Genomic DNA, 24,417 nt, shown 5'->3' with positions numbered 1-24,417 from the left:
GGCACACGCGGGCGTTCGGGTTGGTGCTTCTTGATGCGTTTGGCGTAAGAATATGGCTAGGAGCAGGCACCACATATGCGCAATGACGGGCAATACACACGCATTATTTCTCCAGAAGCTGACGCCTAGCACGGGTAGCGCGAGGATCTTGTTGGGCTGACACGACAACTTCGTGGCAGCCGAATTCCGAATACTGCATATACGGTGAGGGCAGCTATATGAACTTGTCGATAGGTCATCTTGTAGATTGTTGTAGCGCAGGCAAAACAAAACGGTCATAGAAGGTAGATAAGACAACACACAGCGCTGAACCATAGAATAAAGAATCGCTGAACCACCTGTGTACAGCAGCTGTTTACGTGCGCGATGTCGCACTGAACTACAGAAACCGCCGTCGCGCACTCCAAGACAAATCTTAACTAACGGTTTTAAATTAGTAAACGTACATATTATTTGCTTCTAATCAAGATAAGTCAGTAATATTATAGTGTAAACGTTTTATTCACTACAATAAAGTAATTATGCAGCGTGTGCCACGAAACCTGGCAGTAAGCAACCCTGGGCGTCGCACCAGTCGCATTGTTGAAATCGCAATCATGTGAAATGAGCCCTCTAAAAATCGCATTGCGACGCGTGCGACAGCACCGATTTTCGTCGTTGCAGTCGCAGCATGTGAAACAGGCTTCACACTCCGGAGACCCTGGTTCGATTCCCACCCAGCCCATCTTGCAAGAGTTGAGCCAAAGCCACCTAGAAACAAGCGCAGCTGCTTATATACCGCCGCGACGCTGCGAGCGACGGCGCGAGTTGGAGCCCCGTTTCTCCTCTGTCGTGACGTCACGGTGTCACGTGGTCAGCCTTGAAGGCGACGCCGCGAGCGACGGCGCGAGTTGGAGCCCCGTTTCTCCTCTGTCGTGACGTCACGGTGTCACGTGGTATGGCATGGGGTCAAAGGTCATTGAAGGCGACACCGCCGCGCCTGAGGAGCTGGGTTGAGCTCTAGTAATATCCTTCGCATAAAAAACATCCCTCGCGGCTGCCGAAGCAAGAGCGCGACCGGACCGTGCGTTTAGACACGCGCGCACTGTACGGCCACGTCCGAGCTCGTCTGCGCCACCTGCAAAACAATTCGCGTAGCTTCGACTGCGACAGCGCGTGGGTAAGCGACGCGACGCCCTGCCGGGGTTCGTCGCGGTCAGAGACGCAACATTCGGATCGGGCACAGCGGATCAAGTGCAAGGCGCGCAGAGAGACGCCGTCCCAAACCTCCGCAACGCAGGTCACCACTGGCGCTCAGAGGAGAATCGACGCGAGTGCCCGGATGAAAAGGGGAGCGCGCACAATGACAGAACGAGCGAAAACTACGTCGAATCAAGTCTCATCATTTAAATTTCACTCGTTCTGACCCAAGTCATCGTTAAATAGAGAAACACGTGCGTGCAAGCAAGAATTGCCTACGTGTTCCTTGCTCCGATCTTTACTCGCCCACATATTTATTTAAGATACCTTACAGGCCCGGGCATTGTGTAAGGGGGGTCACAAAATCAAAGGCATAAAAAAAGACTATGCAGCCTTCTGTTGACGTCTGGTGCAAAAGATACGTCCCAATGCAGGGCTCAACATTACTAGAAAGATGAAAACATGAAAAGGGAAAAAAACCTCAAGTGATAAAATGCCACAAAGGCACATTTCAAGGAAAAAAACACGAGGAAAATTAACGTGAGGCACTAATACTAGAAAGTACAATACAGGAAAAATGAACAGATCAAGCAATACAATGCTTCGAGGGATACTTCGGGGAAAAGACGCAAAACAGCAACAATTACATACAGGGCACACAAGTGAACACGTGACGCCGCATAAAATACCATTTGATAAGAGCGAGGTAGCAATGCATCAATAGAAATAAAAACATTGCAACAAGTTCCAAGCACATTGCCAAGTACAAGATAAAGGGTGTAGTGGCTAAGAGTAAAAAAGAGTGGTGGCTATTCCGTATATTCATTCAGTGTCGCACAGCCTTAAAGAAGTTGCAAGTAGGTATGATGTTAATGTTGCTTTCGCTGCTCCCAATAAGCTAGGTAAGATACGTGCTGCCGTACAGAATAAAAAGGAACGGGTAAAAGGCAAAAAAAACGAACAGATATTTGCCCAGTGAAGCACAATAAGAACAACAGTTTTACTGACTGTCGTATGGGTGTGGTTTATAAAATTAAGGGAAAATCCCTTTATTTTCCATTTATAAAATAAAGGGAAAATTAGACATCCACCCGTTCGTAGCAATTGCTACAAAGGAAACCCATACGGGTTTCTCGAAAGAGAAGCCTCATAGTTGAAAAATTCGTCCTGGTCCGGAACTCGGGAAAGTTGGTAGCAATTGCTACGGACTTGAGTGAGTGAGTGAGTGAGTGAGTGTCAACTTTATTCACTCACTCCTGGCACCGTTACGTGGTCGCCTCCCCGAGGTCGCGTCGGTTGTTTGCTGGGCAGTGTTTGCTCACCCGAGCGTGTCCGACCGGCACACGTACGCGAGAGGAGAAATGTGGGATGAAAACGTAGCTTGCAACATCGTTTTCATCTTTTGGAAACGTCGGCGCTTAAAAACTTGACAGGTCCGCTAAGTACGTTACGCTGTCAGGATTGGGGGCTCAATCCCATCGCTCGTGATCCGTTGTCAAGATTGGAGTCCGGCATGAATTCGAAGGTAGCTGGCCCATGCCGTCGTCCAACTTATCCACGCTGAGGACGTTGATGCCGAGTACGCAACCGTCCCGGCAATGACAGCAAGCAGTCTGGCCGCGCGGAGGCTGACGGGAACGGCCCACGAAGCGCGTGGCCCTCGCAAAGCACGCCGTTCTCGGGACGCTCCGCCGAGCGATCAGGTTTGTCACAACAGTGCTTGTAACAGGTTTGCCGATGCCTGCCATCGCCGGTAATAACGCGTCGTCAAAAAATAAGCAACGCACTCATTGCACTGACTTGGAAATTGGCTACATTCGTAGGAGACGGGCTTCCTGTTGGCGCGTGGGCATTACCCAAACGAAAATTACGAATTTGAACGAGTGAGACCGCGGCGCCTAGCACTCGCTGCAGTGCGCTCTTGCTAGGTCACGAAAACCGACTCCTTCCGTTACAGGTTGTGACCGTATGTGTGTATACTACAAGAGGCCTCTTCATTTTCAAAGACAAAAGCGAAAATACAGCACTGTCCGATACGCCTGGCAATGTACATAAATTAAACAAATGCAACTAGCCTTCCTATGAAGAAGCGAAACCTTTATTAATCCCCGCATATGAAACTAAATCAAGCATGCTTGGGACACCACCAACACAAAATGAGGTAAACGCCAACCCAAAGTGCAGGCCGGGAGCTTTCTCAGCAGCAGAGGAGTACGGAGACAGGATAGCACTGGCGTTCTAGACGGAAGTGATTAGTTTACTGAACTGAATGATGGGTTTTTACGTACCAAAACCACGATTTTATTATGATACACGCTATAGTGGAGGACTCGGGATGAGTTGTGACCACCTGGGGTTTCGTAACGTGCCCCAATGCAGGGACCCGGGCGTTTTTGCATTTCGCCCCATCGAAATGCGGCCAGGATTCGATCCCGCGACCTCGTACTACCATGGCGGGTGCGATCAGTTTACTATGTGCTTCACACTTTCCTGGAAAACTAAGCGGCCGCTCGAAGCGGGCTGAAGGTTAAACCCCATGAGCGCGATTTTGTGCGCGACAGCGACGAGCGACGGCTTGGAGGGACGGATCGGGCCGTCGCGCGAACTGATCGCTCGGTTCTGCAAATCTAGATAGTAGGCAGCCGGAACGGGATGTACATTTGTGACGTACTACCGACTTGCTCAAGTGCGCGCTTCTCAGTACACAAGCGGAACGAGCGAACTACCGAATTTTGGTATGTAAACGAAAAGAAACTTACTGCAAGACCATTCAGAAATACTTTATGCTGTTTTGTACAGCCAAACAAATCAACTTAAATAATTATATCAAGTGCCACGCCAGGTTTGGCGCTAACTCGATCCCCTAATACCGGCAACACTGGAGAGCCGTCGCACGAAGCGGTCGCTCGCTTGGAGTTTGACTTCTGGGTGACGAGCGAACGCGACAGCCATCTCCATCGCGTCGCTTGTCGCTATCGCGCGCAAGATCGCTTGCATGGGGTTTATACTGAACGCGATTTTGTGCGCGACAGCTTCGAGCGACGGATCGGGCCGTCGCGCGAACAGATCGCTCGGTCTTGTCGCGCGATCGCTCGGTTCTGCAAATCTAGAATTCGTCGTTCGTCGACCGAAAGTGCTATGAGCGACTAGCCAATAGCACGAAGCCGGAACTGGATGTACTTAACTCAAGTACTTCCGATTCTCGCACGGAACGAGCTAACGATTGCATTTTTATACGTGCAAATATAAGGACCTAAATATAAGATCGCTTGCATGGGGCTTATACTTAAATGTCGGCTGGAAGGCCGTCCTTGAAAGGACGCGCCGATTGTGCGAAGAGCTGGTGCCAAAAGCTGTACATTCAAGTGCGGCAAACCGGACCCGGAGACCTTGCGGCGGCCATCGGAATGCCCACCTGCGACAGGGCACAGGCTTGGTGTTTGTTTTTGCGCGGTCTTTTTAGTGTGGCGTGGCTACGTGGTTCTGCGAGACGTCGGTGTGGCCGGACTTTCTGCTGGCGTTGAGGCGGACGCAGCGCGATGTGTGCGCGTAGGCGCGCGTGTCCGAGGCTGGCCTCGGAGCTCCATTTCTGAAAGTTCCATTCACAAATGTTGCTGCATTGTTCTAAGCTGCGGTTTAGGAGCAATGAAACATACGCGACGATCGTAACAGCCCGGGTACCGTTCTGCTACGATAGTCCTGAGCTGTGCTGTTATAATGTGACAAGCGTTCAAACTGTTAGCTGTAGATTACATTTCGTGACTACTTGGTTCGGTGGACGAGGTTTCCACTTATGAATAAAATAGTTTTGGTTAAAAAGCAGCATACTTCACAGCGTGCATCAAACTTGTTCAGCAAAGGAACCGTTTACGAACTGCGCGAGCGTCCTAAGCAGTGGTAGGTGCTAGATTACAGATACGTGTTCTATATAACGCATGTCCAAGCACGCGGCATCGACGTTTAGAGATCTATAAAAGTTGTGCGGCGTAACCATGCGTGGTCCCATTGCGGCGTTGGCCTGTTTTCTCTATTTTTTTTTTCGACAAGAAGGATGACATCCGATTTTTTTTTTTCGTTTTGTTCGTCCCGTTCTCTACGACGCAATTAAGAAAATTTTGTCCTCACAAATAGCCGTCTTCTTATGCGATCTTTACGGACATTACGGCTTTACAGGGCAAAAAAAAAAAAGGCAATGCCGAAGCACATACATAATGCTGGTTGACCAACCGCAGTGATCGCTGTGTTGAGCAGCCCCATCGGCCTCATACAGGAGGCTAGCGTAGACATATAGTGATTTCAAGTCTACTAGACTTGAAATGCATGAGACCGATGCCGGTGTATCTCAAATATTTGATAGCGCCTGGCGCTCAGCTGTTGCCATAGCTTGGCCGTACATGAGCTTGCGCTCATATGTTTTATTTCCTACGCCAAGCGATCAGATTGTCAGCAGATTTTGCGTTTCCTCGCAATACACAGACGCCGGTTCTCTTCGTTGGATTCAAAGAGATACACCCAAAATAGTTCAGAACACATACACACCACGGCTGATGATACGCGTCACATGTTTGCGCTTCCATGAGATATTTACACATATTGTAGTTACCGATGCACCGAAGGGCTACACAGTTGTTGCCTGACGACCTTGCACGAACGGACACTGCGTAAATTTCACAAAACGCGAGCTAAAACCTCTCCGAATCGCTCCGCAGCACGCGACAGCAATGTTGCAGAGTTTCAGGTTAGGGGACGCAAGCCGCTTGCATCCCCTAGTCTAAAACTAAAGGAGGTTCTCAAAGGGCCCCTCACCAGGTCTGGCCATTTTGAGTTGACAAGCGCTAGGCATACATTGTGCGATAACAATCGCGTCTGCAAAGCATTACATCGCTACGCGCCGCGGAAAGACGTGAAATTTCAGTGCGAACGCCTTTTCCCTCTTCACTCAAGGCCGCCGCGCTCCATTTATATTTATTTATAGATACTGCGATTTTTTACAAGATCTCAGCAGGGTGGGAACATACAAGTACATCCATAAAAACATAGAGTCCAAGCAATCATGCCGACGCTTGAATTCGAAATCGCAAAAGGACAAAATGCATGAAGGAAGGAGCAAATAAAGTATGTGCGGTTGATTCATGAATGCAGGTGCGCCTGAAAACGGGATAAAGAATTTTGTGTAGCGACTTTATCAGGAAGTTTATTCCAATCAACTATTGTTCTTGTAAAATAAGAGTATTTGAAGCAGTTGTTGTGCGATGTTAACGGGGTTACTGCTAGGGAGTGTTCATGACGAGTAGCATAACCAGTTAAAGGTGTTAAGATGTGTGAGGTATCAATATGGTAGTGGCCATTCATTAATTGAAAAAAGAATTTTAATCGGGAAACACGATTTTGTTCTGTAATCGAAGAGAAGCCACTACGTTTAAGGAGATCTGTTATAGAAGTTCGACCGTAAGAATTGTAGATGAATCGGACAGCTTTCTTTTGAATTCTTTCTAATTTCTCAATATTTGTTTTTGTGTAGGGGTCCCAAATGATTATCGCATATTCTAAAGTAGGACGAACTATTGTATTATATGCCGGGAGGCGGACAGTTGGTGCGGAGAATTCCAGCGACCGTCCGAGGGTGAACAATTTGCGAAGACAATCGGCCATTACAATGTGAGTATGTTTTGACCAGGAAAGATTGTGGGATATGCGTACACCGAGATATTTATAGTGAGATACTTCGGAGATATAAGTGTTCTGGGCAAAATCGTGGCAGAGAAGAGGCTTTTCTCTTAGTGTTATTCTCATAAAGACGGTTTTTTCATAGTTAACAGCCATTTGCCATTGATGGCACCATGCAACTATTTTGCCAAAGTCACTGTTTAGCCTGATTTGATCTTGCGGTGAGTCAATTTCGTCATACAGTATACAGTCATCCGCGTAAAGTTTAATTTTGACAGATAGATTATTGCCAATGTCATTTATATAACGCAAGAATAAAAGAGGACCCAGAACGGATCCCTGGGGAACGCCAGAGGCAACAGGTAAAGTTGTGGAAGAAGTCTGGTTTATCCTAACGAATTGGAAACGGTTGGTTAGGTACGCTTGTATCCATTTATATAGCTTATCGTTTCTAAGTATAAAACCTAATTTGTAATGTAATTTGCTGTGGGCTACTTCATCGAATGCTTTACTGAAATCCATGAATATAGCGTCGGTTTGTTTTCTATTATTTACTGTGTTGGAAAAATCTTGGATTGTTTCTAACTGAGCGTTTGTGCCAAAGCCCTGCAGAAATCCGTGTTGAGCGTTTCTCAATACGCTTACCAATACGCTTACCGATAGGAAACCGATTACATGCTTATAGACTATGTGTTCAAAAATTTTGCATGTTGTTGAAGTCAGGGAAATTGGTCGATTGTTTTTTATGCAATTCTTGTTTCCCGATTTGTGTAAGGGTTTGATTATTGCAGTCTTTCAGTCATCCGGAAGGATGCCATCCTGAAGCGATTTACTAAATAAAATTTCCAAGTATTTCGCACACCACTCGGCATAACGTTTTAAGGAAGTGTTTGGTATGCCATCTGGACCGGGGGATTTTTTTTTCATCAATTTTTAACAGTAAGTGACGTATACCATTCTCAGAAATAACAATATCGGGAATGGGAGGCATATCCATGTAAAAAGAGGGCAGACAACCGTCATCCGTTGTGAATACACTACTGAAATGATTGTTAAAAGCAGAACATACAACCTGCTCATCGTGTACACTCTCACCGTCTATTATAAACATATCGGACAGGGAAGAAGAATGACTCATCGTCCTCCAGAATCTCCCTGGAGACGTTTTCATGAAACTAGGAAAAAGTAATTATGTTTGTCATTTATGATCATTTGTTTTAATTTATTTGATGCTTCCTCAATGACCCTTTCGAAATTCGAACTAGTTTTCAATTTTGCGGAATTTTAAGCCGTTTAAGCCTGCGTTGCTGGCGCAACGTCTCCCGGGAAATCCAAGGATTCCGACGCGTAGCCTTCCTCGCAATTTTTTGGACAAACTCTTGCATACAGTTGAATATAATGCCTTTAAATAGAAGCCACAGATCATTCATGCTAGCTGTGTTATTTTTGAAGTCGTCCAGGTGAAATGCTAGTGTATCAATTACAGACGCGTCATCTGCACGAGAAAAATTAGGGTAATATTGAATCTTGTCAATTTTACTACGAGGGGCTCATTGCAACGACAATACCACTGCTTGATGATTTAAATGCCATCTGTGACCATACATGAGACATCATGTTGTATATTTCCACTCACAAAAAATAGATCGAGAACTGCATTTGAATCTTTGTGGGTTCTAGTGAAATCCTTAACTACCTGTAGTAAGTTAAAATTAAAAGCAATATCGATCATCTCACTATCAATATTAGTGGTGGAGCGGGACGTGAATGTGCTCCAGTCGACATTTGGCAAGTTAAAATCGCCGGTTAGGATTAGTTTATCTGCTTGTTTTATATGGGTGTACATATATTCTCCTAAGCATTCCAAGTTTGCGACAGGCGAGTTAGGGGGCCTGTATACGGCACCAAGAATGCATTTGACGTTGTTAATACAAAAGTTGCAGAAGACGCTTTCTACTGCCGAGGTGTCCGGCATTCTTAAAATTTGAAGGAAATGTTTAGAAAGAATGGCTACGCCTCCTCCTCTTCTGTCGCGGTCTTTGAACATTATTCAGTAGTTTATCGGTACAAATTCGCTATCACATATATCTTCATTTAACCAAGTTTCCGTCGATACGGCAATATCGGGGTCAAGCGAGCAAAGGATGCCTTAAAGCTGTTCTACTTTGTTTACAACGCTGCGGCAGTTGAGGTTTAAGATGGTGAATGGCGATTGGCAACGGTTATCGTGTCATTTGCTCCTTCTTTTTAGTTTACAGCGCTTGTCCTTTTCCACATCCTACACAAACATTTCACCATCTATGCTGCATTTATCAAAAACTAGTTTAACTTTGGAGCCCTCATCACGTTCTTCTTTCGAGCTTTGCCATAATTTTTTCTTATCTCCCGAACTTTCAAAGAAAAGTCCTCTGTTATAGAAAGCGTTGTCCCTTTAAGCTTTTTGCCCTCTTTCAGCACTGAACCTTTATCGCGATAGTCCAAGAATCTTAGAATCACGGGGCGTGCTTTTTCCTTTTTCTGTCCTAGCCTGTGACATCTTTCTACATTATCAATAGTAAGTCCAAGCCTTTCCTTGAAAACACCTTTTTTGATCACATTCAAGAGACTATCGTTCGTCTCCCCATCTTGTTCATTTAGGCCATACACGATCAAATTGTTTCTTCTACCTCTGTTTTCTAATTCATCGACTTTGCATAGCAAGCTGGAGACATTATTTTCCAAATCAGCTACTGTTTTTTTTACATTAATAACATCTGTTTGTAATAAACGTAAAGTACTAAGTTGAGCTTCCAAGCTGAGCATGCGTTCTTTTCAATCAGCGATATCTGTTTCAATTTTACTCTGTTTAGTCAGTACATCATGGATAGAAGCAGTCATGCTACTTTGGCCAGATAAAAGTTGCGACAAAATTTCCTGTTCCGTTAGGCCAGGGTTTGACTCAACGTCGCCACATTCCAAAAGACTCATTTTGAACGGTAACAAAGCTCTCAAAGCGCTTTTTACAGTCGTCAGCCTACTACGCAAACGACTGTGTGAGCAACACAGCAGCAGCAGGAATCGATTATCGAATCGGATACAGTACGAGTTTTTCAAGTAGCGTACCTGTGCAAACAAGAAGAAGCGTTTAGGCAACATGCTGAAGCTGCTGCTGCTGCATTGCCTACTGTCGGGGCGCCAGAACGACGGAGCTTTTGTACTGATGAAGCTTGACGTCACTGATCCGATGGCGTCCCCTGTCGGAGTGGCCACGCTAGGAGCATCCACAGGAGTGCGCAGAATTGCCAGATGAAGAAAGTGCGCAGGAAATTTACGCCAGTCATACGCCTGGACGATAGGGCAGGACCATGACGAATTGCCGGCAACAACCGCGTGTTCAACCGGTGCAAGGCACGCCATGCCCCGGTGACGAACGGCATGACCAGCGAAGAAATCAAGGAGCTGTGCAAACACGAAGAAGCGTTTAGGCAACATGTTGAAGCTGCTGCATCGCTACGCGCCGCGGAAAGATCTGGAATTTCAATCCGAACGCCCTTTCCCTCTTCACTCGCGGCCGCCGCGCTCCATGCCGGACGATGACGTCATCGTGCCCCTGCGTCTACGTAATCGTGTCCGCAGTGTGACGTCGCTCGTGGTGACATGTGACTTCGATAATTATTCAAGTCATCTGTTATCTATGCGATCTGTTGCTTGAATTTACGAATTGAAGTTTAGAGAAATAATAACAGACACAAACTGAATGTCTGCGTGTGTTCTTTTTTTGTACTTCGCACCGACGCAAGAGATATGTACTTCCGCTTCGTCTACTTGTTCCCACAGTCGTGCGGTCACGTGCGCAGGTACCGAAACTATGCCATTTTCATCCGTGTTCAAGCGCTTCATCACGCTCTGCGATCCGCTTGTTCTGCCTCAGTATTCGGGTAGCACGGAATTATACAGCTAGTCATGTTTCCTTGTGCACAGCGAGCTGTTTCGTCCGAGCTGTTTCGTGCGCTGCGCGAACGAAACAGCTCGGACTCGACGCCGTCGGCGGAAGTGCGTAGCGTCGAATAAAAAAGCGAGCAAAGAAAATATGAAGGCGGGGCCTGTGACGCATGCGTCACGCGATCCTCGAGTTACGGTATGGGAGAACGCAGGGAAGGAATTTCGCTTGCGTTGGCTAGACGGGGCGAGTGGAGAGAGCATCTTGCTTGGCAGTGGAGCCCGCCTGCTGAAATCATGGAGTCGCGGCACTGAAATATTTCTATCTCGGCTATTAAAGAGCCGATTTGAAAAATTTTGGCGGCAGAACGCTCCCTAGAGGACACGTTATAACTTACAGCGTATAGCCAAAATTTGCTACGGGGCGTGGTGAGGAGCCCTTTAAAGGAGGGTTGTGAAAGTGGGGCGCAGTAAATGTCTCTCAGTCAAGCCGGATGAATGATGAAAGCAAGATGAACGACATCCGTCCACTCGCCGCTCGCGATCAGGTCGTAGAGACAGACGGTTACGGCAACAGCTGTCACCATTAAGTGGCGAAATGGAAACCCAGTCCTACATGTGCCGGTCGCAGTGCCTGCCGTTCCTTTGCTTTCTTTTTTTCGACTGAAGCGCATCAGCATTCGAATGTTAACGTGAGCAGAGACCGAGAGATGTGCTCTCGACATCGCTCTGGCGAATCGCCCAGTGCAGCTCATCATCATCATTATCATCATCATCATCATCATCATCATCATCATCAGCCTAGTTACGCCCACTGCAGGGCAAAGGCCTCTCCCATACTTCTCCAACTACCCCGGTCATGTACTAATTGTGGCCATGTTATCCCTGCAAACGTCTTAATGTCGTCCGCCCACCTAACTTTCTGCCGCCCCCTGCTACGCTTCCCTTCCCTTGGAATCCAGTCCGTAACCTTTAATGACCATCGGTTATCTTCCCTCCTCATTACATGTCCGGCCCATGCCCATTTCTTTTTCTTGATTTCCACTAAGATGTCACTTACCCGCGTTTGTTGTCTCACCCAATCTGCTCTTTTCTCATCCCTTAACGTTACACCCATCATTCTTCTTTCCATAGCTCGTTGCGTCGTCCTCAATTTCAGCAGAACCCTTTTCGTAAGCCTCCAGGTTTCTGCCCCATATGTGAGTACTGGTAACACACAGCTGTTGCACACTTTCCTTCTGAGGGATAGTGGCAACCTGCTGTTCATGATTTGAGAATGCCTGCCGAACGCACCCCAGCCCATTCTTATTCTTCTGGTTATTTCAGTCTCATGATCCGGATCCGTGGTCACTACCTGCCCTAAGTAGATGTATTCCCTTACCACTTCCAGTGCCTCGCTACCTATCGTAAACTGCTGTTCTCTTCCGAGACTATTAAACATTACTTTAGTTTTCTGCAGATTAATTTTCAGACCCACCCTTCTGCTTTGCCTCTCCAGGTCAGTGAGCATGCATTGCAATTGGTCTCCTGAGTTACTAAGCAAGGCAATATCATCAGCGAATCGCAAGTTGCTAAGGTATTCTCCATCAACTTTAATCCCCAATTCTTCCCACTCCAGGTCTCTGAATACCTCCTGTAAACATGCTGTGAATAGCATTGGAGAGATCGTATCTCCCTGTCTGACGCCTTTCTTTATTGGGATTTTGTTGCTTTCTTTGTGGAGGACTACGGTGGCTGTGGAGCCGCTATAGATATCTTCCAGTATTTTTACATATGGCTCATCTACACCCTGATTCCGTAATGCCTCCATGACTGCTGAGGTTTCGACTGAATCAAACGCTTTCTCGTAATCAATGAAAGCTATATATGAGGGTTGGTTATATTCTGCACATTTCTCTATCACTTGATTGATAGTGTGAATATGGTCTATTGTTGAGTAGCCTTTACGGAATCCTACCTGGTCCTTTGGTTGACAGAAGTCTAAGGTGTTCCTGATTCTATTTGCGATTGCCTTAGTAAATACTTTTTAGGCAACCGACAGTAAGCTGATCGGTCTATAATTTTTCAAGTCTTTGGCGTCCCCTTTCTTAAGGATTAGGATCATGTTAGCATTCTTCCAAGATTCCGGTACGCTCAAGGTTATGAGGCATTGCGTATACAGGGTGGCCAGTTTCTCTAGAACAATCTGACCACCATCGTTCAACAAATCTGCTGTTACCTGATCCTTCCCAGCTGCCTTCCCCCTTTGCATAGCTCCTCAGGCTTTCTTTATTTCTTCTGGCGTTACCTGCGGGATTTCGAATTCCTCTAGGCTATTCTCTCTTCCACTATTGTCGTGGGTGCCACTGGTACTGTATAAATCTCTATAGAACTCCTCAGCCACCTGAACTATCTCATCCATATTAGTAACGATATTGCCGGCTTTGTCTCTTAACGCACACATCTGATTCTTGCCTATTCCTAGTTTCTTCTTCACTGTTTTTAGGCTTCCTCCGTTCGTGAGAGCCTGTTCAATTCTATCCATATTATAGTTCCTGATGTCCGCAGTCTTACGCTTGTTGATTAGCTTGGAAAGTTCTGCCAGTTCTATTCTAGCTGTAGGGTTAGAGGTTTTCGTACATTGGCGTTTCTTGATCAGACCTTTCGTCTCCTGCGATAGCTTACTGGTTTCCTGTTTAACGGCGTTACCACCGACTTCTATTGCGCACTCCTTAATGATGCCCATGAGATTGTCGTTCATTGCTTCAACACTAAGGTCCTCTTCCTGAGTTAAAGCCGAATACCTGTTCTGTAGCTTGATCCGGAATTCCTCTAGTTTCCCTCTTACCGCTAACTCATTGATTGGCTTCTTGTGTACCAGTTTCTTCCGTTCCCTCCTCAAGTCTAGGCTAATTCGAGTTCTTACCATCCTATGGTCACTGCAGCGTACCTTGCCGAGCACGTCTACATCTTGTATGATGCCAGGGTTCGCGCAGAGTATGAAGTCGATTTCATTTCTAGTATCACCATTCGGGTTCCTCCACGTCCACTTTCGGCTAACCCGCTGGCGGAAAAAGGTACTCATTATCCGCATATTATTCTGTTCTGCAAACTCTACTAATAACTCTCCTCTGCTATTCCTAGAGCCTATGCCATATTCCCCCACTGACTTGTCTCCAGCCAGCTTCTTGCCTACCCTGGCATTGAAGTCGCCCATCAGTATAGTGTATTTTGTTTGACTTTACCCATCGCCGATTCCACGTGTTCATAAAAGCTTTCGACTTCCCGGTCATCATGACTGCATGTAGGGGCATAGACTTGTACCACCTTCAATTTGTACCTCTTATTAAGTTTCACAACAAGACCTGCCACCCTCTCGTTAATGCTATAGAATTCCTGTATGTTACCAGCTATTTCCTTATTAATCAGGAATCCGACTCCTAGTTCTCGTGTCTCCGCTAAGCCCCGGTAGCACAGTACGTGCCCGCTTTTTAGCACTGTATATGCTTCTTTTGTCCTCCTATCCTCACTGAGCCCTATTATATCCCATTTACTACCCTCTATTTCCTCCAATAACACTGCTAGACTCGCCTCACTAGATAACGTTCTAACGTTAAACGTTGCCAGGTTCAGATTCCAATGGCGGCCTGTCCGGGGGCAAAAATTAATGCGAGGTCGCCGGGGCTGCGGCATCATTAATCGCGCTGTCTGGCCGAAGACGAACAGGCGGTTCGACGAAACAGGAGGTTGGCCCGCGTCGACCACGCCTCTGCGAGCAGCCGCCGGGCACAGCGGGCGCGCAAAGGAGCGGACAGGTCCTCCTCGCCCACAACCCTCGCGGTGGGGAGAGTGCCGCCGTTTTCTCGGCCCCGCCATCGTCGAGCGAGGTCAGACCGTTGAACCCATGCGGGGCCGCCGGAGGCTCGCGCCTCTGCTCGGCGCGCTCGTGGCGGGACTGCTGCTCGCCGCGCTCCTGCTGCTGCTGCGCGGCACGGCGGCGGTCGGCCCGGGGCACCGCGACGGCGACGACGCGGCCGAGCAGCGGCGCCGGCAGCGGCGGCTTCGCGCCGCCTGCCGCGCCCAGGGAGACTCGGCCGCCTTGGAGGACCTGCCGGAGGGCCGCCTCGACCACCTGCTGGTGGACGACGAGCACGCGCTGCTCTACTGCGCCGTGCCCAAGGTGGCCTCGACCAACTGGCGCCGAGTGCTGCTGGCACTGCGCTCGAGCCGGCCGGACCCCGCACGCATACCGGCCAACCGGAGCCACGAGCCGAGCGCCTTCCGCAGCCTGGCGCAGATGCGGCGCCAGGAGCAGCGCCGCCGACTCGCCACCCACCTCAAGTTCTTGTTCGCGCGACACCCGCTCGAGCGGCTGCTGTCCGCCTACCGGAACAAGTTCGAGCGCGCGTGGAGCGACTACTTCCCACTGCGCTACGGCCGCCACATCGTGCGCCAGCAGCGCGGCGTCAATGCCTCGCGCCAGGCCCTGGAGACGGGCCGCGGCGTCACCTTCGACGAGTTCCTGCGCTACGTGGCCTCGCTGGAGCTGGGCGACCACGCGGCCGCCTTCAACGAGCACTGGCGGCCGCTCGGCGACCTGTGCTTCCCGTGCCAGCTGCGCTACGACGTGCTCGGCTCGTACGACACACTGGAGCGCGACTCGCGGGTCGTGCTGCGCCGCGCGGGCCTCGAGGGCCGCGTGGCGCTGCCCAGCCGCCGGCGCACGTACTCGTCCGAGCCGACGGCGGCGCTCATGCAGCGCTACTACGGCAACGTGAGTGGGCCGCTCATGGCCCGGCTGCGCCGCGTCTACCGCGCCGACATGGCGCTGTTCCGCTACGAGAGGAGCTACCCGCACTTCGGGTGAAGCCGCGCTTGGACCTCCTCGAGGGAGCGAGTGCTGTGCCGCGCCGAGATGGCTATACGAACGCCTGACGGGGCGAATGCACGTCACACGGTGCTGTTCGTGCGACATAGGCGGGCAAAATTCGCAATGGCCGGTCGTCGACATGTGGACATGGTGGATGAGAGAGTGACTCGCCGCCGTTCCCATGGCAACGAGGACGCGATAACGGCCACGCAGTGAACGGGAAACGACCACGAGGTCTGATTCGCGTACGACGCTGAGGCCATCCATTTTCCCGATCGATCCCTTGCGGGAAGACACGTGACTAAATAAAGCACCCGGCGGACGCATTTCTAGTCGGCGTTGTCGTGTTCCGTCTGGCTCCTTGAACGGAAAACGCTTGTTTCGGAAGGGCTGCAGCGTCGACACATCGCTGCACGAATCCCACCTCACGACAGGCTTCGCCAAAAATGATCCATCAGGAATTCGAGCACGGCGACCGTGTGGGCGACATTTGGTGCTGCAAAGTAGCTGACCGGAAATCAGGCCTGAAGTATCCTGCGCGATTCGGTGCGTATTCATTTCAAGCTGCGGCAGTTTCCCTCCTTCGTCGTTGAAGTGAGCCGTGCCGTGCCTCCTTCGAGCAGACACGCGCGATTCACGTCAGTGCGTGTTTCCCAGTGCATGGAAATTTTATGTCGCCACAATTTGCAGAATGCCTCTCTACAGATGGTTTGCCAGCTACCACGTGTGATCATTATTATTATTTGGCATTCTAAACAATTATTCTTGTTGGTAATGTTTCAAGTTGCGCACTATGTAGAAATTGGAAGCTAAGTGAGAATAATCACCGTCACACGACTAAGGCGCAATGGCAAAATCAGCTTCAAAAATGTTCACATAATTCGGCATCGTCGTAAGTGCAGCAAAAAGAAAACTTTAGGCAAATCTGCGGACTATCCGTAATATTAGCGCTGGCGGGGCGCACAGACACTATAGCATCGCATAGTGTCTTCGTAATTTTAGCGCGGAACTCGGGTTCAATAACCTCGCATTAAAGCAGGGGGGTCAAATGCTAGGACTGTAAGGTATTTCACGAAAGTCGCCGCCTTCGCGGTAGCTTCTACCGAGGACGCGCGTTGCGCTAAGCTGAAAGCCGTACTGTTCAACCTGTTTATTTTTCTCAAAAACATTTCAGACACGTACGCGGTCTCCGAAGTTATGGCTAAAGGCGAAACGAGGCCCGACAAAAGCCGCACGGCACCGAAAATAACATTGAAGTGGGCCGACAGCAGAAACAGCGCAAGCGGGTAGCGCATAAATTGATTCCATCACTGAATTAAGCGCACAATTGACGGGGCGACGAGGTTCTCTCGGTCGTAAGACGGGCGGCACGATTTAAGCAAACAGTTGCGTGCAGGCGGATGACCAGCGAAGCTGTTTAACGCACGACACGCATGGGTCACCCAGAATATTGAAAAAAAGGTAGGAATATGTTCCAGGTACGCACACACACTCGCCTGTCACCTCTGCTTGTTAAATGTCGGGTAAGACAACGAACGGCAATTGTACGCTGGCACGATGAGCGGCGGCAGCGGAGCAGCCGGCTGTGGAAGAAGACGACGCTTTTCTCGCGTGACGCTGCGGATCGGTGGCACTGTGGCGCGGTTGGCGCCGTGAACGAGAAATTGCTGTAGGCGCAAAAAAATAAGAACTTTTATCTGTTGTGCGCGTCTTATTTTTTTTTTTTTTTTGCGTCTAAAACCATTTCGAAAGCCTGTACCAAGTACCCTTACAGCAGACGTTAGTAAACTATTCTTCATTCATTTTTTTAAAGAAATTGCACAAGACGTTCTTTTTTTTTTTTGCAAGAACATTTGTTCTTACCCTTGTGTCTAGGACCTCTTGGGTCCCACGTGTGACAGTGGTAGTTCAAGTGCGCGCTACAGGTCCCCGAGCTCACAGGGGTATCTGCCATGGAGCTTGGACCCTTTCTTTACTATCACCAAGATCTGCACACATGATGATTTGTTTTCCTCAACATCTCGGACACATTTTTTACCATATCCCATAGGCAGCTTCACTGTAAAGGAATTCGGCAGAGACTCTGTGGAAATGCGAAAGCATCGCAGTCGTCTGTTGCTGCGCTCTAACCGCGCCAAACGAAAACTCGAGGGTAACGAGCGGCGTTCGAGCGTGGCCTGCAGCCCCCGGTTCGACCCCCCTTCGGTGACCGCTCCGTTCGCCTCGAGCCCCGCGTCTTACGACCCTGGCTGTGTACAGTGGCCTGTGTCGTTCGGGGAGAGTAAAGCTGCGTTTCAAAGAGAGAGGTTGCGCGTCTGTCTGCTCCCCCGCGAGGCGCCCCTCTTTGCGTGGGAGCCCCTTTGGGGCGAGCGTGCCTCGCTTTGCGGCGCGTGTTTCTCGTCCACAGTGGCGCATTCGCGGGCCGCTGTCGACCAGAGCTAGCTTTTCTTTTTTTTTTTTTAAACCAAGTGCGCGGTTACCTAGCTGAGTCCGCGGTAGAGAACTTTTTGTTTACACTCAGAAGTGGGATAATCCCAACAAGCCCGTCAAGATGAGTCAGGACGGCGAACATCCGTACAACACACGTCTTGCTGCCCAGTCGGGCGCTGCTGAGGAGGTGACGAGCGCCACCGAGCTCCAACGAGACAGCAGGCAACGCAATGATCGCTGCGCAACAGACCAGCTCCAAGAGACAGTCGCCCGGCTTTTGCGACTGCAGGAGGAGATTCGGGAGCTCGGCGGCTCTACTTCTGCTCCCTCAACACCGTTGTTCCAGCCGGATCAAGGCCCGAGCAACGCCATCTTGGGACAGTGCCTTCTCTGCAATGGCCCGCATGAGGGAGAGGATGAATCCGCCCTCGACAGCGACAACTGTTCATGTGAGTCCGGACCCCTCTACCGCAATCCCAAGCTTTAACGGAGACAGCGCCCAGATCAGTGCCGAAGACTGGCTGGAAACATTCTCGCGCATTGCGGACTTAGCCAACTGGTCTGAACAACAACGCCTTACTGCAATTCACCTCAAGCTGCAGGGCCCCGCTAAGGATTGGCTGATCTCGTCAGCAGCAAAACGTCAGTCATGGCAAGAGTTCCTAACTGCATTTAAATCTGCCTTCGTGACCGAAGAAAGCTTCCAGGATTTATGGAGAAGAACGGCCGATAGAGTTCAGAGTCGTGACGAGTAGGTGGCGAAGTACGTTCGAGAAAAGGAAAGAATGTGCGCCAGTGCCAAGCTAAGTCTGCCGGACACAATTACCGATATTTTCAGAAGCCTCTGGTCGACTAAAATGAGTTTGCGCTGCGGGACAGAAGCTACAGAAGTGTGGACGAGTTGCTTCAAGCCATCAAAGCGTATGAACATTTTACAGAAAGCCGAGAAAAACGATTCCCATCGCACAAAGATTCGGCAGCCGAAGCCGACCGAGCAGTGGCCACCAACCATTTCCTTCGTCAACAGAAGTAGACGATGCTGTACGCAGCAGCCCCGTGCGAGAAGGAGTGCGACACGCGGACGGAGTACGTTGTTACAACTGCCAAAAAACGGGCCACCTGTGGCGTCAGTGTTCTGAGCCACGGCGCCCACTTCACTGCACGAAGTGTAATTGCGATGGGCACAGCGCGATATTTCGTCCGAATCAGGGCCGCTCAGAGAACGTGACCAATACTGTACGCACCACGCCTTCAAGAAGGGTGCACAAAAACGTTTGCATTGACGGCGAATGGATGGTAGCTCTTCTCGATACGGGTGGCGATGTGAGCTTGATCAAGCTGGCGCGTGCATCTGAACAGGGAGCTTACGGCGCCTCCAGGGGCGGCCATACGCGGAGTCGGTGGACAGCAGTCATCCCTCGGCGAACTAGACTTAAAGGTGCCCGTCGACGATGTTGATCTTCCGGTGATCTTCCGGCCGCCCACTTCTAAATAGTCAGCGACGACGCCTTTGTTGGACCGGACGTAATCGTTGGCATTGACGTGATCGACTTGCCCGATCTGCTCCTGGTCCGTGGTGTGCCCATTTGCTGAATCAAGGGCAAGCACAAGAGCTGACACGTCTTGTTCCAGAATTGTAGGGACTCCTCACGTGTCGCGAGAACGTTGAGGTTCCCCCGCGAACGATTTTGTTTGAGTCAGGAACGCCTTCCCTTGGTGCAACCGATGTGGTCAGCGCCCCCGTTACAAGCTACAGCAACGTCACGTTGCAGATGAAGCAAGGACCGATACTCATGCGTCCACCCGCTCCTTGCAACGTATCAAAGCAAGTCCTACTGGCCGTCAGCGAGGAGGCCTCTGCGCCGCAACCAATTAGCCAAGGCGATATTGATGTTGCCTCGATCGTCTCTGACGAAGAGAAAACACAGCTCTGCGCGTTACTCAACAAGCATAGCAATTGCTTCGCTCTGAAAATGGAAGAATTAGGGTGCACCGGCATCGCTGAAATGAAAACGTGGAGCTCCTTGGAAGCAAGCCGGTTTTCCAGCCACCATACCGCAGCTCTTACTATGAAAGGCGGGTACTGAAGGACATTAATGATGAGCTGAAATCATGTGGATTCATCCGTGACAGTACTTCCCAGTACAGCAGCCATGCTCTTCTCGCGCAGAAGAAAGGATGGCGCATACAAGAGGGTGATCGACTACCGCCGCCCCCGCGGCCACAAACAGTTAAGGACACAGGACAGCCTACGAAGACGCAACGTAAACACAGAGGCCCGCACATAGTTACAGAGGGACATATCTGCCCGCAGACACATATCGCATCTCGAACCTACGAATATCGAAGGCGTCGACGCGGCCAGACACGAGCGCCCATGCAAGCCAGATGAAACAAGTTGGCGTCGGACAGCGAGTGCGGAAGCGAGTCGGACTGATGAGACTCTCTCGGGACGAGATCGTGCAGGATGGTCGAGCGTAAGCAACGAACACCGGCGCCCTCACTACCAGGCCCCGTTTTTCTCAGAAATCGAGGTGCCTCGCACACATTGAGGAGACAGTCCCGCAAGAGGCGGGCTGCATGCCTGCAGCCTCGCCGCCACCCCCGGTTCGACCCCTCTTCGCTGACCGCAGGCATCTCCCTCCGCCTCGAGTCCCGCGTCTTACGACCTTGGCGGTGTACAGTAGCCTGTGTCGTTCGGGGGGAGTAAAGTTGCCTTTCAAAGGGAAAGGTTGTGCGATTGTTTGCTCCCCCGCGAGGCGCCCCTTTTTGCGTGGGAGCCCCTTGGGACGAGTGCGCCTTACTTTGCGTCGCGTGTTTCTGGTCCACAGTGGCACGTTCGCGGGCCGCTGTCGACCAGAGCTAGCTTTTTTTTTTTTTAAACCAAGTGCACGGTTAGCTAGCTGAGTCCGCGGTAGAGAACTTTCTTTTACTTTTTGTTTACAGAAGTGGTTTTACTATTTGCCGTCGGCCATGTTTGGTACCATTTTTCGGTCACGCCGCTGACAACAACGCCGGATTTTCGCGTAATGGGGCATATAATTCTTTCGCACCAGAGATACGAGCTTTTACGCGCCAAAACCACGATTACGAGGCGCGCCTCCCGAATAATTTGGCCCCCCGGCCCAAGTGACAGCGGCGCGTCCCCGAGGCGACGCCATCCGAGCAAGCATGCAAATCACAGTCCACAACACGTCACGCGACCTGCGCAACACGAACGGCCCAGCGGCGCGACGGTGTCTGCGCAAACGCTTTTCTCGTGAGCAGCAAACTCTTGCCGAATCCACAAGTGTCGGGTTTCGGCAAAAGCTCGTGGCGTTCGCAAGGCAATTAAACGTTCTCACCGCATAAGCAAACCTCCAAGTCCCGCAGCAACGCACAGTGTGCGTTTGCGTCCCTCGCTGTGCATGATTGCGCCCAACGAGAGCTTCGCGCCTGCGAGCACCAACGGCCGGGATCTAGGCGGTTCGTTCGTCTCCTTTTTCCATGCACTGCTTCCAGGCGCACGATGTGCTCCGCCAAGTATTGGCCTCGAGCTCCACCACCGGAAAATCTGGCGCCACCGTCGGCGTGACGTTCTATTAGGGATCACGTGAACATAGCGGCCGCGTCGGCTGCTTCGGGAGCGCCGAAGCGAGCTGAAAACGAGAGTTAAAATTCCCTCGTACGCTGCGGTCCTCATTTAGTGGCGAGATTTTCCCGTTTCGACTGCCTCCTTTACAACGCTTGAAAGCACTTCAATAGGTAGCGGCCGCCTTTGAAGGCGCGCAACATGGTAGGCTACTGCTCGGTGCCGCAGTGGCGGACTTGCGCAACGGAGCCCGGAAACAGGCCCTTGGCAGGGACACTGCACCAGGGCCCGACCGGATAACGTACAAAGTCCTCCGAAATTTAGATGACATATCTTTGCAGGAGCTCACGGATCTCTTTAACGAACACTGGCGAAAGGGCACACTGCCGGGCGATTGGAAACACGCCCAGATTAATCTTATTCCGAAACAGAATAAATCGTTACTGCTTCAGAATTTACGACCTATCTCTCTCACGAGTTGTGTAGGCAAACTTTTTGAGCATGTGATTGTCCGGCGACTACAACCGCACTTAGAAGCTAAGCATTTCTTCCCCAACACTCAGTTTGGCTTTCGCCCCAACCTATCGGCGCAGGATGTCCTCTTGCATATTAAAGAGACCTTATTAAATCCCAAACGACGGACAGCCCGCACCAGAGCCATCCTAGCATTAGACATACAAAAGGCCTTTGACAATGTAGGACACGACCATATCCTCAGGACCCTTGCCACCACAGGTTGCGGCCGTAGGATCTGGCACTATGTCAAAGCTTTTTTGGAAAATCGTACCGCTGAGATTAGATTAGGTCCACTCACATCGGCCGCCTTTGCCCTTCCAAACAGGGGCACACCCCAGGGAGCAGTCCTATCACCACTATTATTTAACGTAGCCATGGCCCCACTCGCCAGAGAGCTCGCAGGTATCACTAAATTGCACCACGCTTTGTATGCTGATGATATGACTCTATGGGTGTCACAAGGCTCTATTGGGGAGGCCCAAGATGTCCTACAAACAGCTATCAACGTTATCGAACGGCACGTTCGCATAATGGGGCTCTTCTGCTCGCCAGAAAAGTCCGAATTGCTCACTATTAAACCCCACAAAGGCGACCCAGGCATACATCTGTTCATACACGGTCAACAAGTGCCTAAGGTACATAGAATCAGGATCCTTGGTCTGCACATCCAATCTACGGTGGCTGTGGAGCCGTTATAGATATCTTTCAGTATTTTTACATACGGCTCGTATACACCCTGATTCCGTAATTCCTCCATGAATGCTGAGGTTTCGAGTGAATCAAGCGCTTTCTCGTAATCAATGAAAACTATATATGATGGTTGGTCATATTCCGCACATTTCTGTATCACCTGATTGATAGTGTGAATATGGTCTATTGTTGAGTAGCCTTTAGGGAATCCTGCCTGGCCCTTTGGTTGACAGAAGTCTAAGGTGTTCCTGATTCTATTTGCGATTACCTTAGTAAATACTTTGTAGACAACGGACAGTAAGCTGATCGGTCTATAATTTTTCAAGTCTTTGGCGTCCCCTTTCTTATGGATTAGGATTATGTTAGCGTTCTTCCAAGATTCCGGTACGCTCGAGGTCATGAGGCATTGAGTATACAGGGTGGCCAGTTTTTCCAGAACAATTTGCCCACCATTCTTCAACAAATCTGTTGTTACCTGATCCTCCCCAGCTGCCTTCCCCCTTTGCATAGCTGCCAAGGCTTCCTTTACTTCTTCCGGCGTTACTGGTGGGATTTCAAATTCCCCTAGACTATTCTCTCTCACATTATCGTCGTGGGTGCCACTGGTACTGTATAAATCTCTATAGAACTCCTCAGCCAGTTGAACTATCTCATCCATATTAGTAATGATATTGCCGGCTTTGTCTCTTAACGCATACGTCTGATTCTTGCCTATTCCTAGTTTCTTCTTCATTGCTTTTAGGCTTCCTCCATCCATTCGGCAGGCTTACTTGGGCGCAAAAAGGAGACAGCTCTTTCTTTTTGGCTCCGAATCGAGAAGCGGTACGGACGTCCCGCCCGTGCGCCGATACGTGCCTCTGCGAGAACGTCTCGCGAGGCCGATCCGCCTCGTGCACCGCCTATGCCACGGATAGCCACCTAGCAGGCGCTTCCAACAGTGCGCGCGGGAGTAGTAGCAGACGACAACCCTATGCAGCAAGGATGGTGAAGTTCGCTGCTGCGATTTCTCCTTTGTTCGGGCGCCAGATGCTTCTTCTGCGATGACAGCTGTAGGGAAGACGCTGACCTCTGTGGGAGCGGGTATGCACACAATGTTACCGGTGTTTGGGACAACATGGTCTTCATACGTGCCAGGTGCGTCCCGCAGCCAAACGCCATGAACCCCATTTACATGAAGTGGAGCTCATGTTGACTAGCCGATAAATGTTGAGTAATGCGATCTCTCGATCGTTTGTTTTTTAATTCTACCCTTGCCGTAATGCTGCTTCTGTACCTCAATAATTAGCACCCGCCGTTAGTGCAGACTTATATCAAACAATTCCGCACGGTACAATGTCTGCATATGCCGTTGGGATTTTTCTGCCGATGAATAAATGTGACATCGCTGAATAAGTGCAGTCGAAGGCGCCTCAAGAAGAGTAATTGCGAATTTATTGATGGAAACACGTAACCTAGTCAACGAAGTCACCAAACGCACAGCTTAATAAAATCACGTGTTTATGCTGTACCACCGATGAAATGCTGCTGCATACGCCGATGAACTGCCGCTCCCGCTGCAGTTCTTGCAATTTTACATTCCCCAAGGAAGCTGCTTGGA

General features: G+C 49.9%; 2 protein-coding genes across 2 annotated transcripts in view; one reads left to right on the top strand and one right to left on the bottom strand.

Moving 5' to 3' along the window:
• The window catches only part of slgA (proline dehydrogenase slgA), a 446,215-nt gene that overhangs the window by 306,903 nt on the left and 114,895 nt on the right, over window positions 1-24,417 (bottom strand). The gene's annotated exons all lie outside the window — the stretch shown is intronic.
• Window positions 14,648-15,978, top strand: LOC142576759 (carbohydrate sulfotransferase 11-like). The gene has a single exon (XM_075687038.1). It carries the CDS (start codon window positions 14,648-14,650, stop codon window positions 15,608-15,610), a length of 963 nt encoding a protein of 320 aa, XP_075543153.1. The 3' UTR covers window positions 15,611-15,978.

Source organism: Dermacentor variabilis, chromosome 3 (assembly GCF_050947875.1).
Source record: "Dermacentor variabilis isolate Ectoservices chromosome 3, ASM5094787v1, whole genome shotgun sequence".
In the NCBI taxonomy this organism is placed as follows: Eukaryota; Metazoa; Arthropoda; class Arachnida; order Ixodida; family Ixodidae; genus Dermacentor; species Dermacentor variabilis.
The sequence above is the reverse complement of the archived record's forward strand: the minus strand, read 5'-3'. Positions and strand labels throughout refer to the sequence as shown.

Coding starts and splice junctions, on each gene's coding strand:
- LOC142576759 (XM_075687038.1), top strand. CDS start 14,648: ATGCGGGGCCGCCGGAGGCTCGCGCCTCTGCTCGGCGCGCTCGTGGCG.